The sequence below is a fragment of the Sturnira hondurensis genome, unplaced genomic scaffold (assembly GCF_014824575.4).
Source record: "Sturnira hondurensis isolate 20B ecotype Veracruz unplaced genomic scaffold, ASM1482457v3 Scaffold0001872, whole genome shotgun sequence".
NCBI classification, from domain to species: Eukaryota; Metazoa; Chordata; class Mammalia; order Chiroptera; family Phyllostomidae; genus Sturnira; species Sturnira hondurensis.
The window spans coordinates 41,143,359-41,156,938 of NW_028074503.1; the positions used below are offsets into that span (position 1 = coordinate 41,143,359).

General features: G+C 62.5%; 1 protein-coding gene across 1 annotated transcript; it reads left to right on the forward strand.

The window, feature by feature from the left end:
* Nucleotides 1-336: 336 nt before the first annotated feature.
* KCNG2 (potassium voltage-gated channel modifier subfamily G member 2) lies at nucleotides 337-12,507 on the forward strand. The gene is given in 3 exon segments (XM_037036147.1): nucleotides 337-387; nucleotides 390-1,007; nucleotides 11,212-12,507. Coding segments are annotated over 3 exon segments (1,449 nt in total). The 5' UTR covers nucleotides 337-360; the 3' UTR covers nucleotides 12,016-12,507.
* The last annotated feature ends 1,073 nt before the right edge of the window (nucleotides 12,508-13,580 follow it).

Consider the following 13,580-nt stretch of genomic DNA (forward strand, 5'->3'; position numbering starts at 1 on the left):
ACATTTACTGGGTGACCATCAGGTAACAGACTGGTGTCTGGCCCCTGGCCCAGGTTTCCAGATGCAACCTCTGCAGGGCAGGCTTCCTTCCCCACCTGGTTAGCTAGTCTCTAGGAGATAAACTGAGGCAGGCCACCACTTAGCCAGGGTCTAGGAGAAAGGCTGGGGTCACCATTTGGCTCTCTTTGGGGGTCGCCATTTGGATCACCTGCAGACGGGAGGAGTGCCAGAGGGAAGGTGAGAGGGCAGGCAGAAGGGAGTCCTTGGTTCCACTGGGTCCCCAGGCCCTGGGAATCCCCCAGCCTAAGGCACTCTCTCCGTTCCTTTCACAGGCCCAGCCTCCTGACCACAGCGCCGCGCATGGGGCCATGGCCCTGCTCCCCGGGCCCACGGAGCCCCAAGGCGGCAGCAGCCGGGCCCACGCGCGGCACGTCATCATCAATGTTGGTGGCTGCAGGGTGCGCCTGGCCTGGGCCGCGCTGGCCCGCTGTCCCCTCGCACGCCTCGAGCGTCTGCGCACCTGCCGTGGCCACGAGGAGCTGCTGCGCGTGTGTGACGACTACGACGTGAACCGCGACGAGTTCTTCTTCGACCGCAGCCCGTGCGCGTTCCGCGCCATCGTGGCGCTGCTGCGCGCCGACAAGCTGCGGCTGCTGCGCGGCCCGTGCGCCCTGGCCTTCCGCGATGAGCTGGCCTACTGGGGCATCGACGAAGCGCGGCTGGAGCGCTGCTGCCTGCGCCGCCTGCGCCGCCGGGAGGAGGAGGCTGCCGAGGCGCGCACGGGGTCGAGACCCGCGGAGCGCACAGCGCCGGGAAGTCCCAGCTGCACCCTGGGGTCCCACGGGCGGCTGGCGCGCGGCCGACGGTGCCTGCGCGACATGGTGGACAACCCGCACTCGGGGCTGGCCGGCAAGCTCTTCGCCTGCGTGTCCGTGGCCTTCGTGGCTGTCACAGCAGTCGGCCTCTGCCTGAGCACCATGCCGGACATCCGCGCGGAGGAGGAGCGGGTGAGCGCGGGCTGGGGCTGGTTTGGGAGCTAGGGCTGGGCTAGGGTGGACTGGCACAGGGTGCAGCCAGCGGGCTGGGGCCCGGGCCTGGGTCTGGGTCCTGGGCCTGGAGGCAGCCAGGTTTAGGGAACCCCCTCCTAAGTGGGGTCTCAGAAACCTTCTGTCGCTGGTGGCGCAACTACAAGCGCTGGGCCCCCTTGGTGTGCTGCTTAATGCGCCCTGGGCGCCCCCCACCCCGCAGGCTGCCATTGCTGCAGGGATGTGCGCTCACAGGAGATGCTAGGATTATAGCGACGTCCAGAGCTCAGCCAGGCTGTCAGGGCAGCAGGCCCCTCCCAGAACCGCCCCCGCCACAGGCCCTGGACGCTTGGTTGGCAAGGGGCTGAAATACCTAGTGTCCTGAAGACTTGCGCATCCTGCACCCAGAAAGTGTGGCCTCCACTTCTTTGAAGGCGTGATAGCCAGGAGTGTGCCTCAGGCGACCCAGGTGCTGGCTTTGTCCAGAAGGGGGCGTTGTTCTGAGCACAGGGTGGGCTTCCCATCCACCCCCGCCCCCGCGCCGCCCCCGCCCCCATCCTGTGGGAATGCCAGCACAGGATTGTCCAGGGAATGTCACTCTCGAGCCAGCAGCTATGTGCCCAGAACACGGTCAGGGAGTCCTGGGGTTTGTGCTGTCCAGCGAGAAGAGGGCACTCTGAGGGCTTGAAGGCTGTTGCTGAGTGTTGCCCTGCGAACATGGCCCCGTGCTTCCTGATGGAGTCAGGGACGGGGTGAGGGGCCATCGCACTGCGGGAGCTGGTGCTGGCTCCAGGGAGCCCTCCCTCAGGCAGGGCCCCGGGGCTGGGGGTTGCGGCAGAGCTCACCCGGCAATCTGGCGAGTCTGCGCAGCTTGCAGTGAGGAGCTGGAGGGACGGGCCACGTGCCCCTGGACCCACCAGCTGGCCTGGCCTCGAGCGTGGCCACCCTGTAGGTGAAATTTGAAGGTGAACTGCAGGAGCTGGGCTTGGCACCCTTCGGGGTTCGCACATCCGCTCCCCGGGCCCCTTCCGGCTGTGCGAACCAGGCCCTACTGTCGGGTTCTGCTGCTGAAAAGACGCCCACAGTGTTCCGGTTGTCAGAGCAGGGACCACGCTACATAGTGTGCGGAACCAAAGCCACTTAGAGGAGGGTCTGGGAGGGAAGGCAGCAGGGCTGCTTCAGCCAGTGGTGGCTGAGCCGCCTCATGGAACCCTTAGGGCAACCATGTCTGTGTGTCCTTGTCGTCCTCCGCTCCCTGTCCTGGAAAGCAGCTTGCATAGCCAGTCACAGGCGCCGAGGGCCCTCACTGGGGGGCCCAGGGGCTGCCTAGGAAGAGACCTTGCCCACCCTGAGGCGGGCCTGGCCCCCCCAGACAACTGCAGACCGGGGTGAGGAGGGTGACCCTGCCTGTGCTTGGCTCTCCTGGGTCGTCCACGTGAATCCGGGGCTGGGAGCTGAGGTGCTGGCATCGGTAGGCTGGTTTCTGCAAAGGCTCCAGGGAGGGTCCTCTGCGCCCTTCTGTCTTGTCGTCATGCCCCTCCTCTGTTCTCCAGGTGGGCACCCTGGTCCTTCTCCATCCTGCCTCTGACCCTCTGACCTCCCGCACATGAAGACCTTGACTGCACTGGGCCCCTGTAGCTGAGGACCCCCTGGCTCAGGGTCCTTACCTTCATCCCACCTGCAGGGCCCTCCTGCCTGGGAGGTGACACAGCCACAGGTCAGGGGACCAGGGCATGGATGTCCCCCAGGCCTCAAGAGCCACCCCCAGCCACACAACCTGTGAGGGAGCCGTTCCTTCCACCTGTCCTTCAGGCCCCCGTCTGGGTCCCTATGCTGTTGACGTGTCCCCCAGCCACAGAGAGCGCCTGCTACTCTGACACTCCGGGGCGCCCCTGCGCCCCCACTCCCTGCTCCATGCTCACGGGGCAGACGGGGGACCTCCCTTCCTCCACACAGGGTCCCCCTGCCTGTGGGAGAGGCTCTGAAGGTGAGGAAACCGCAGCAGAGTCACGGCACTAGGACACCGGAGCTTCCGGGACAGAACTGTGGCTTCCTTGGGGAGAAGCGGGAATGTTTGCAGAGTGAAGACCTGTCAGCCGTCCAGCCATGACGGGAGGGCTCAGGAACAGCGCCCAGAAGACACTTGGACACTCAGTTCCACATCGTCCTTGAGCGAAGCTCTCGCCCTGAGGCCCTGGGGCCCCAACAGCTCTCAGCAGAGCATCTCCATTGGAACAGGATGTTTTTCCTTTCTGCAGCACCCAGGGCACCCCTCAGCCCAGAGAGAGGGGGGCAAGGCCACCCACCCCATCCGCACCTCACCTGCGCATCCCCAGCTGCATGGGACCCCAGGCCTCCACCTGCCAGACCTGCAGGGCCCACGCCTGTGGCCCACACGGCCCCTCCGAGACAGTCTTCGCCTCCCAGCGCCAGTCCACGGCGGGACCATCCACGCAGCAGCCATGGCTTTTGAGGAAGGAAAGGTTTACAGGTCCCCAGACCCAGGCCTCAGGGTGACTTGTTCGATAGTCCCCTGTTGCCTGGGGGTAGCAGCACCACAACCCTAAGCATCCACAAAAAATTCTGAATTTTCTGATCCCAAAATGCACCCTCTGCTCCACAAGATCCACGCGCACCTGGTGGGAGCCTTGCTTTGCAGTGATTCTGGGGAGAAGCAGTCACAGCAGCAGTGACACCTGAGGGCTCTTGTCACCTGCGTCCCAGGTTGGAGTCAGTAGGCAGGTAGATGTTCTGGTGCCATGTGCGGGGAGGGCGTGGGGGGGAACTCAGAGCAGAAGGTGGTGGTCTGTCACCTGTCTCTGAGCAGGACCAGGCTCAGCAGAAGGGGCTGCTCTGGCTCTCGGACAGCAAGGGCCCCCCGCCCTTGTCACTATGGGAGCCCCAAGCCAGAGGGCATGTCAAGACCCCCACTTTCTGCTGCCCCTATGGCATCTCTGGTGGGTCTTCAGCCTTCACGGCTCTGCCTACCCCGCTCAGGGCCGGGCTTCTCCACAGAGGCACCTTCGAGCCTCCAGGTGTGACCGAGCACCCGAGTTCCTGTGGGATAACCTTCCGAATATCCGAGATAGTGTGTCTGGAGTGAAGGATGTTGACAACAGCATGGTCACTGAGGCCCAGCACTCTCTCCATAGCCGGAGGGGTCAAGGTCATGGCCGGGTGTAGGCTGTGGTGGAAGGTGCACAGGACCTGGAGAAGAGGCCTGCAGGGCCGGCAAAGGGTGGGGCCAGAAGCTGGTGTCCCAGCAAATGGCTCTGGGGTTCCACTGTGCAGTGTCGGCCAGGGCGCTGCTTGAAGAGGGTGCTGAGCACCTCAGGGCCCAGCAGAGGGTGAGGCAGGCTGTTTGCCGGCCTGTGGGGACCAGGGTGGTCTGGCAGACCCTCGGGGTGGGGCCACGCTGCAGGGAAGCCGCCACGCCCTCTTCCCTGCCGCTGGTGTCTGGCTCTGGGAGTCGATGTTTTTCCTTTTGGCTCATGTGATTCAATCGAGACCCACCTAATTAGTTATAGATTTCACAACCGGGATTGCAGTGGTCACATTCACTGAAGATGTTTGGCAATGGCGCGGGAAGCCAGTGACACCATTTCTGCCGCCCAAGGGCACAGGTTGAGCGGCACCCACTGAGTCCTGGAGGCCCTAGCTGGATTCCAGAGAATGGAGCCAACAGGAGATGCGTGCACAGGGGGGCAAAATCAGGTTTGCAGTTGTGCGGACAGGAGACAGTTCATTACTTTGTCTTTATTCACTGTTCATTTTCCACACAAAAAACTGTTAGCCCACCCTGTGTGTGCACATCTCACAAAGCGCTGGCCCCACTGTGACAGAGGCTGAGCCTCCCCAAGGCTCGGGGTCGGCCAGCTGGAGACCCAGGAAGGGCCGACAGGAAGGCTTCCCCGGCCTTGAACGCAGGCTACAGGCCCCTGCTCGGTGGACGTCAGCCCTTCTGTTCCGTGCAGGCCTCCGACTGCTTGGACCAGGCCTACCCCATACCCTCAGGACCACTGGCTTCACGGGGGGCCCAGCGACTTGAGCGACAGTCTCACTCAGAAGCTCCCTCATGGATAGACCCAGAGTCACATCTGCCTGACTGTCCGGCCCCCGTGATCCGTGTGTCCGGCTCAGGTGGAAAGTCCTGTCCCCATGAGGTGGGGCCCCGAGGGAGGACAAATCGCACTTCAGGATCCAGGAGGACCTGTCACGGGGCCTCCATGGAGCCGTGGCATAAAGACTGTCCCGCCCCCACCCCCACGTCCTGAACACAGGCGGGGAAGCAGAGACTCGGGCCCAGGCCCTGGCCAGTGGGGGCTTCTGAGCTAAGAACCCATTTCTTAGGAAAGAGCAGGTGCAGTGGGCTGAACGTCGTGTCCCCCAAATTTCTCAGTTGAAACTGAACCCTCAATGCAATAGCACCAGGAGGTGGGGACTTTGGAAGGAGGTGTGGTCACCAAGCAGCAGCCCCTGTGAGTGGGATCTCAAGTCTCCCACGGGCGCCCCTGCCACGTGAGGACACATGGAGCAGATGACCGTCTGGGAAGCAGGAAGCAGCCCTGCCAGACCCCAAGTCTGCGGTCCCAGGATCCAGGACTCCCCGAACCGAGAGAACTGAGTGTGTGCTGGTCAAGCGGCCCACTCTGCCCTGACCTGTTACAGCCACCCTGTGTGAGCGAACCTCTAAGCCCCGAGTCAGCAAAACACAGCGGCCGCCCCGAGCCGTGGCCTGCCCTCGTCGGCAGCCGGGTGCCCAGGCTCAGGCCCCGACTCCACACCCGTCTCTCAGGCTGCCAGGGGTCGGATGTAAGTGTGTAGCTGAGGCACCCTTCCTCCAGACATCAGCCCCTCCCATGAGGTCAGGCCCTCCCACCCCGCCCAGAATCCCATCCCGGGCCTGGTAGACCATCAGCGCCCACATCGGAGCAGCCACTGGCTGTCTTCACCGAGACCCTGCTGTGGCTCTAAGCCACCAGCAACAGCCAGCTTTGCCAAGGGATAAACATAAACCTCGGGACTTTTTTCCGTCTATTTTCTGCACAAATTTGGCAGCCAAAAAATAGGGGATTTGAGTTTTGGATTTGTGCTTATCTGGAAAACAATGACCTGTGCTCAGATGCCTGGAACAGAAGCTACGAGATTTTTTTTAAGGCTTTTTTATTTTGGGGGAGCAGTTTTAGGCTCTCAACAGGACTGGGAGAAAGGTGTTGAGATTTCCCAGGTCTGTCGACCCGCACTCCACCGCAGCCTCCAGGAGGGACCTGTGGGGCAGTGACAGGCCTGCACCGAGGCGTCACCGTCACCCCCACCTGTGGCCAGCTGCTGGGTCGCTGCTGGGGGCCAGACCGTGGGAAATGTCGGCGCCAGCCACCACGGTGTCCCACGGACACGCCTCCTGCCCACCCCCAGCCCTGCCACACAGGGGTCTGCCTCCTGAATCCACGGTTCGGCCTTTTCCAGAAGGTCACATACTTGGAATGTAACACAGGACGTTGTCTTTGCAGACTGACTCTGTCACTGAGGAGAGTGCACATCGGGTCCCTCCAGGACTTTTCATGGCTGGACAGCCATTTCTGTTTATCACGAAGCAGATCTTCACTGTCTGGAAGGGCCCTCGAGTGACGTCTCGGCTGTTCCCAAGTCTTGGTGATTCTCGGAGCAGCAGCGTCACCCCCTCGCACTCCCTCCTGGGGCCTTGGGCCTCAGGCAGCTCCCCGAGTCTGAGCACAGCCCCTGTGGCCCTGGGATGAAGGGGCAGCCCTGCCGGACAGAGTGCCCAGAAGGCTCGGCCCAGGCTCTGCAGGGCCCTCCCCGCTGCCTCCCCAATGGATCCCGAGGGTCCAACACCAGGCCTGAGTCCTGCGGTCCCTGAACAGCCAAGGCGCCGGTCACACTCCCACAGGCAGCTCACAGAACGCCCACTGCCCAGGCCCTGCCCGCGGACCACAAGGGAGCAGGAAAGTGTGGGCAAGGAGGTAAAACAGCATCTCTGACGACACGTCTCCAAAAGGGGCCCTGAGCCCCCTGACCTTCTGCACGGGAGACCACAGTGTGCACACTTCCTGTGACTAAGGCGCCAGCACCACCCCCACGGCTGTGCACGGACCTGAGCCAGGGTGGGGGGCCTAGGACGAGGGCAGCAGGTCCCCACGCAGCTGCTGCATGCACCTTGTGGTGGCAGGAGGGGTCTGTCGGGGGAGCGTGTGGCCCGACACAGGGTCAGGGCACGAAGCCTGGGGTAGATGCTGACAGAAGAAAAAAAGTCGAACTATAAATTCGTAGTCAGTGAAATGAGTGAAGTATTTTCCTCTGGGCACTTGGGGAGGCTAAACGCCCCTCGGCGCGCAGTCAGGGAGAGCCGTCAAGCCCACAGGCCCACAAGCCCAGTGCTGTCTGCAGGCTCTGTCTGCACGGCTCCTGTGGACCATCACCCACTGGTCTGTTTGGCCGGTCAAACAGCGCCCGTGGCAGACTGATGGAGATGAGGGCCTCATTGTCCAGAAAATGCAGGCAGCAAAGGGATGTGGACACTTTGGGGACAGAGAGCAGGAGAGCCTGGGAGCCTCAGGGTCCTGGATGGACCTCAGCCAGGACCTGCAGCCCAGCTACGGCAGGGGCTCCGCCAGACCCTCCCCGATCACTGGCTCATGGAGAGGAATTCCCACTGGCTGCCTCTACCTCCTGCTTTACTGGAACCAGCCGTGTGCTTGGCAGGGCTCATGCTGCTGAGTTTTTGATGCTCTGAAATGAGAACAAGGCCAGGGTGGGCATGCACCAGGGCCAGGCCTCTCCCAAGAGTCAGCCACTGACTGCCCCAAGGCCTCCGTTACTGACAAGGCTCGCCCCAAGCTTTCATTTATTTTTATTTATTTATTTTTTAAATAATTTATTTTTATTTATCTTTAGAGGGAAAGGGAAGGAGAGAAATGTCAATGTATGGTTGCCTCTCATGCGTCCCCTGCTGGGAACTGGCCTGCAACCCAGGCATGTGCCCTGACTGGGAATCGAACTGCGATCGTGTGGTTTGCAGGCCCGCGCTCAATCCACTGAGCTACACCAGCCAGGGCTCATTTATTTTTACTAGAAAATAAAAACAGTGCCAATTGGACACCATGTGTGGAGGCTGTGCCTCCGAACAGTGGTTTCCAAAATGCTGCTTTTCCCAAAGCTACCTTGGACTGCTGTCACCATCCCAGGCCGGCCTGTGCCTGCACCTCCTTGGCTGGGCGTGGACGGCCCCTCCAGGACTCTGCTGGCCCCTCCAGCCCACCTGCAGCTGGGTCCCACAGCTTGAGGGCATGGCACATTCCGAGCCATCTTGTGTTTGGTTGGGTTTTGTGGTAGCGAATGACGCTGCCCACGTGGGGGCCAGGTACACACGCACATCCCTCCCCACGGACCATAAGTGGACCTGTAATTAGCTCAAAGTTCACCTGTCCTTGAGCTGCTCCCCTGGGGGCAGCTGGCTTTAGTTCTTGAGCCACGAGTCACTGGAGGAGGCCCAGTTATGGCCCTGGAAAGAAAACACATTTGAAAAGGAACCGGAACCCTCTGGCCCCCAGGAGCAGCCAGCTGGGCAGCTGTCAGCAGGACGCCCTGTCCACCCTGGTGGTCAGTCTGATGGGAGCCTGGGAGCAGAGATGGTGCTGTGCAGCTGGCCGGGTAGGCGAAGTTTCAGAGGCGCCCAGCTGGGCTGGGTGGGGCCACGGGGGCAGCCACACCTGGCGCACAGGCCTTGATGAATACGTACAGGCGTCCGGCCGGAGACTGGACTCATGAAAGCTGTGGACATCTTCGAAACACAAGCAAAAGCCAGACTTGCCTAGTTGGGGGAGCGGGGCGTCAAAGCCCGGCGAGCCAGATGAAGGGAGATTTATTTCTGACCCAATTTTGGCCAAATAGGCCAGATGTGTCAAACTATGATAAATCAAGGTCTGTTTTCTGGGTTAAAAGTTCCAGAAATAGCTCCCTACAATTGACCTGCACAGCTGGTCCTTAAGGAGAGGTGGGGGAGGGGTATCAGGGCTCCCACAGGCCTGTCTCCTCCAGAATCCACCAGGGTGAATCTGGCTGCAGGTTGGCACCGGGGTAGCTCCTCCTTCAAGGGCAGGGGTCCTTCCTGGACCAGCCCCCACAGGGCCTCAGGGACTGCAGCATCCTTTCCCCAAACACGCTGGTTTGGGGCTCACACTGCACCTGGCTGGGTGCCTGTGCCAGGACATGGGGGCCAGACGAGGGGCATTGCGGGGGGTGTGTCTGGGGCTGTGGTTCACGGATCACGGCACCCCCACATTCCCTGGGCTGAGGTCATCAGGCTCCTTCTGCTCAGGCGGAGGCCCGGTGGATGCGTCACTGCCCTGACCTGGTGTTGTGCCTGACCTCCACCCATCTCCTGTCAGCCCCCACTGCCCCCAGGGTGTGGGCTCCCCTCCTCCTCCCTTCCTTGGAGTGGAGCATAGGTTTCGGACCAGCTCTGTCCCAGTCCCCACAGGCCCCAGCTGTGTCTTGACTAAAAACTCATGGACCTGGGTTTCCCCCAAATCCAGTGACAGGACTGGTCCAGCAGAAAGGCCCTCCTGCTCTGTCCTGAGACACCCTCTGACCTCTGGGAGCTTAAACCCAGCTGGACAGGGGGCACGGCAAAGTCAGACCCCTCCTGGTGTCCCCCAGGCTCAACGTGGGGGCTCAGAGCCCACACCTGCGGCCCCATGAGGCCCAGGACCAGACTCAGCATTGCCACTGGCCCAGGCAGCCCTGAACATTGACGAGACCTCACCACCTTCAGGCAACAAACGGGCATCAGAAACTTCTGGAACCAAACCTGCCTGAGCCCTAGAAGCAATAAGCTGTGAGCTCCACTGGGTGTGGGCACAGGCACAGGTCCAGGGGGACACCGGTCCCCAGGGCCATGGCCACAGAGACCCTTCCTCCAGGCTGTCTCCCAGGCTGAGCTCAAAGGCAACCAAGAGCCACAGCGCAGCGGGGCTCTTATTCAGGGGCGATGCCGGCTGTGGGGCGGGAGGCCCAGCGCACCTCCCACAGGGGCTGCCAGCCCTCTGTCTGGCCCAGGAGGGTCTGGAGTGGTGCTGAGGGTCAGAAGCCAGGGTACCACCTCGTGTCCAGGAGCCCCCCAGGGAAGCTAGTCCATGGCCAGAGTTTCCGAGCCCACCCAGGGGACCATGACTAGCATAGTGGCCACGGTGTGAGGCTCCGAAAACTCGTTAATGGGGAGCTCCACTCAACGCACACGTAACCCAGCCCTGAGCACTGGTCCTCGGGAGTTTGCAGGGGCCCTGTTTGCCCGATTCCTGGTAGACCAGTGATATACGTCAATGTCTGGCATGAAGAGACGAGGCAGGACTTGGGGAGCAGCCCTGTGGGGCCCCGCAGCCTCTGTGTGCTTGAGTTCCAAGGTGTTGAAAAGCTGACTGCTGACCCCTGACCTGATCTCCATTTGAGGCATCAGGTGGGTCTTGAGCTGCTGACTCTGGGTGGCAGAAGGTCACTGCGGTCCCCCATCCCCACGAAGCACCTGCTGAGAGGCCTCAGGCAGCTGGTCAGGTGTGAGGATCTGTTCTCACACCTGAGGATCAGGTGCCCAGAGGGACCTGAGCCAGGTGCAGGGCCTTGCAAGGCACAGAAGACCACGTGGCCCTGGTGGGGCCTCCAGTGGCCTCACCTCCAGCCCAAGGAGGGCCCGCGACGCAGCACCCAGCCTCCACTGAGCCACTTGTCCCCACCCTTTGGCCTGGGTCTGGCCCGGAAGCCGAAGCCTCTCTCCTGGGGGACCCTTGGCTACCGCGCCTCCAGTCAGGAAGGGAGGCTACGGTCCCACAGCAGACCCCCTGCCTTTACAGATTTTCATAGATGGTCTTGCCCGGATGTTGCGTTTGCTGCTCACCCTTAGGACCATTTCCAAAAGCTCTGCCTGTTTTTTAAATGCTTTTCATATTTGCTGGGGAACAGGTCAGCTGAGCTCCTGTAGAAACCTCATCTCCAAATGGATCTTTTTTACAGGAATCGGGCATTTTTTGTGGATACCCCGGAGCTCCTGCAGTGGCACGCTTGCATGGGCTGGGGTCGAGAGTCAGGGCCCCCCGCCCCAGTGTGACATCCCCCACCCTGGGGAAGCAAGGGCCCGGATCTCCCAGCTCCCAACACGTGCCCCTCTTCTCCCCAGGGCGAGTGCTCCCGCAAATGCCGCAACCTCTTCGTGCTGGAGACGGTGTGTGTCGCCTGGTTCTCCTTCGAGTTCCTGCTGCGCTCACTGCAGGCCGAGAGCAAGTGTGCCTTCCTGCGGACGCCGCTCAACATCATCGACATCCTAGCCATCCTGCCCTTCTACGTGTCACTGCTCGTGGGCCTGGCAGCAGGCGGCGCGACACGGGCAGGCACGGGCGCGGGTGGCAACAAACTGCTGGAGCGGGCGGGGCTGGTGCTGCGGCTGCTGCGTGCGCTGCGCGTGCTCTACGTGATGCGCCTGGCGCGCCACTCGCTCGGGCTGCGCTCTCTGGGCCTGACAGTGCGTCGCTGTGCGCGCGAGTTTGGGCTGCTGCTCCTCTTCCTCTGCGTTGCCATGGCCCTGTTCGCGCCGCTCGTGCACCTGGCTGAGCGTGAGCTGGGCGCAGGCCGCGACTTCTCCAGCGTGCCGGCCAGCTACTGGTGGGCCGTCATCTCCATGACCACCGTGGGCTACGGGGACATGGTGCCGCGCAGCGTGCCCGGGCAGGTGGTGGCACTGAGCAGCATCCTCAGCGGCATCCTGCTCATGGCCTTCCCCGTCACCTCCATCTTCCACACCTTCTCGCGCTCTTACTCCGAGCTCAAGGAGCAGCAGCAGCGGGCCGCCAGCCCCGAGCCGTCCCTGCGCGAGGACAGCACACGCTCTGCTTGTGCCACCGAGGACAGCTCGCAGGGTCCCGATGGCGCCTGCGAGGCCGGGGACTCTGCAGACAGTGAGTGGGCACGCGCGGGGCCGGCCTGACCCAGGTGGGGACCCTGGCTGCACCCAGAGGTGGCCGTGGCTGGAGGCCAGTGGCCGTCAGTGGAGGCTGCTCTTCTCCAGCTAGAAACAGAATCTCGGTCCTTGCCTCCCACCACGCAGAGGGACAGGGACTGCCCTTGGGTGCAGCAGCTCCTAGCGCCCAAAGGGGCCTCCCTCTAGTTGGCCGTATCCAGCCCGCATGCATGCTGTGAGGAGCCGGGCAGCAGAACTAGGCCTAGGCTGGTTCCCTCCTGGAGGTGGTGTCGAAAGCTGTCCTGCGCTTTGGGCAGGTTCCGGAGAAGGCACCCAGCCTGTCCTTCCTCGATTCCCTTGGAAGTTCTGGCTCCTTGGCTGATAAGTCCCAGGACATCCCAGCCTGTAGAGATACCAGAAGGCCACACTGCCCCAGGCCTCAGCCTGCTCTTCCCTGCTCTTCAGCCTGGAGGTCGTTGGAGCAGAGGTGAGGGTGGGGGTGGGGTGCACTGGCGTGCAGCCCTGGAGGAGGTGTCTGGGGGGCAGTTCCCAGGGGAAGGGGACAGTCCCTCTTGCCATGTCACCCGGGTGGGCTATGCCCTCAGGAGGACGGCCTTCCCTGGGCACCCGACTCTGCAGAAGTCCACATCCCTGCCAAACAATAGGCACAGAGGTATCACATGGATGCTCACAGACCCCCAGTTCCTTTTGGGGGTGCAGCCCTGACCTCTGGCCTCCTCCACTGGCCCTGTCCTGCAGGGATCTCCCTGGGTCACCTCCTCACAGGTGTCCCCTGAAACGCACCACCCTTTCAGCTGCCAGGGGACTGCACCATATCCTCGGGGACCCTCGTCTCCTGTGGGGACACCTCCCTGGAGCTCCAGGCCTGGAGGGGGTTCAGGGAGGAGATTGGGGAAGGGGCCCTGGGCCTTCAGCTACTGGAAGCCTGTTGTCACTGAGGCAGGAGCCTTTTCTCCTTGGGGGGGGATGGAACCCACCAATCATTGAGCTGAGCCGTGACTTCTGCCAAAGACCCAGCCACAGGGGATCCCGCACCACTCAGAGGCCCACAGAAGCAGGGCCCCTGCCCACCACCGCCCCTCCTGCCTTTTGGCAGGGTCCCAGGTGGATGCCTGAGCTGGGGAGGGGGCGGCAGGCCAGGGAGCGGCCTCCTTTAGAATGTTCCTGCTGGTTCTCTCAGGCAACACAGGCACCCTACTCAGGGCATAGGGACTTGGGGGCCAGGAAGGGGCTTGTCTGTTCACAGGGAGTCTGGCCATGCAGAGTGTGGGGCCCTCTACCTGGGCCCCCGCCGCATGCAAGGAGCACCCCTGCACGCAGAGCCCAAATGGCCCTCTCGTTCCAAGTACCCCCAACCTCTCGCTGGCCCCCCCCCAGGATGGGGCTGAGTGCCCCAGGGGACTGGCCAGCATCGGGGCAGCCGGCACACCCGTGCTCAGTAGGGCTCTGCAGGGACAGGCCAGCTGGGCCACCGTGAGGACCATGGGTTTTCCTGTTGTCTTCCTCCTCACTCCTAGCCATGGGTCAGCCGGCATGGGAATGCCTGGGCCCCACCGACTGAGTCTTGGTCA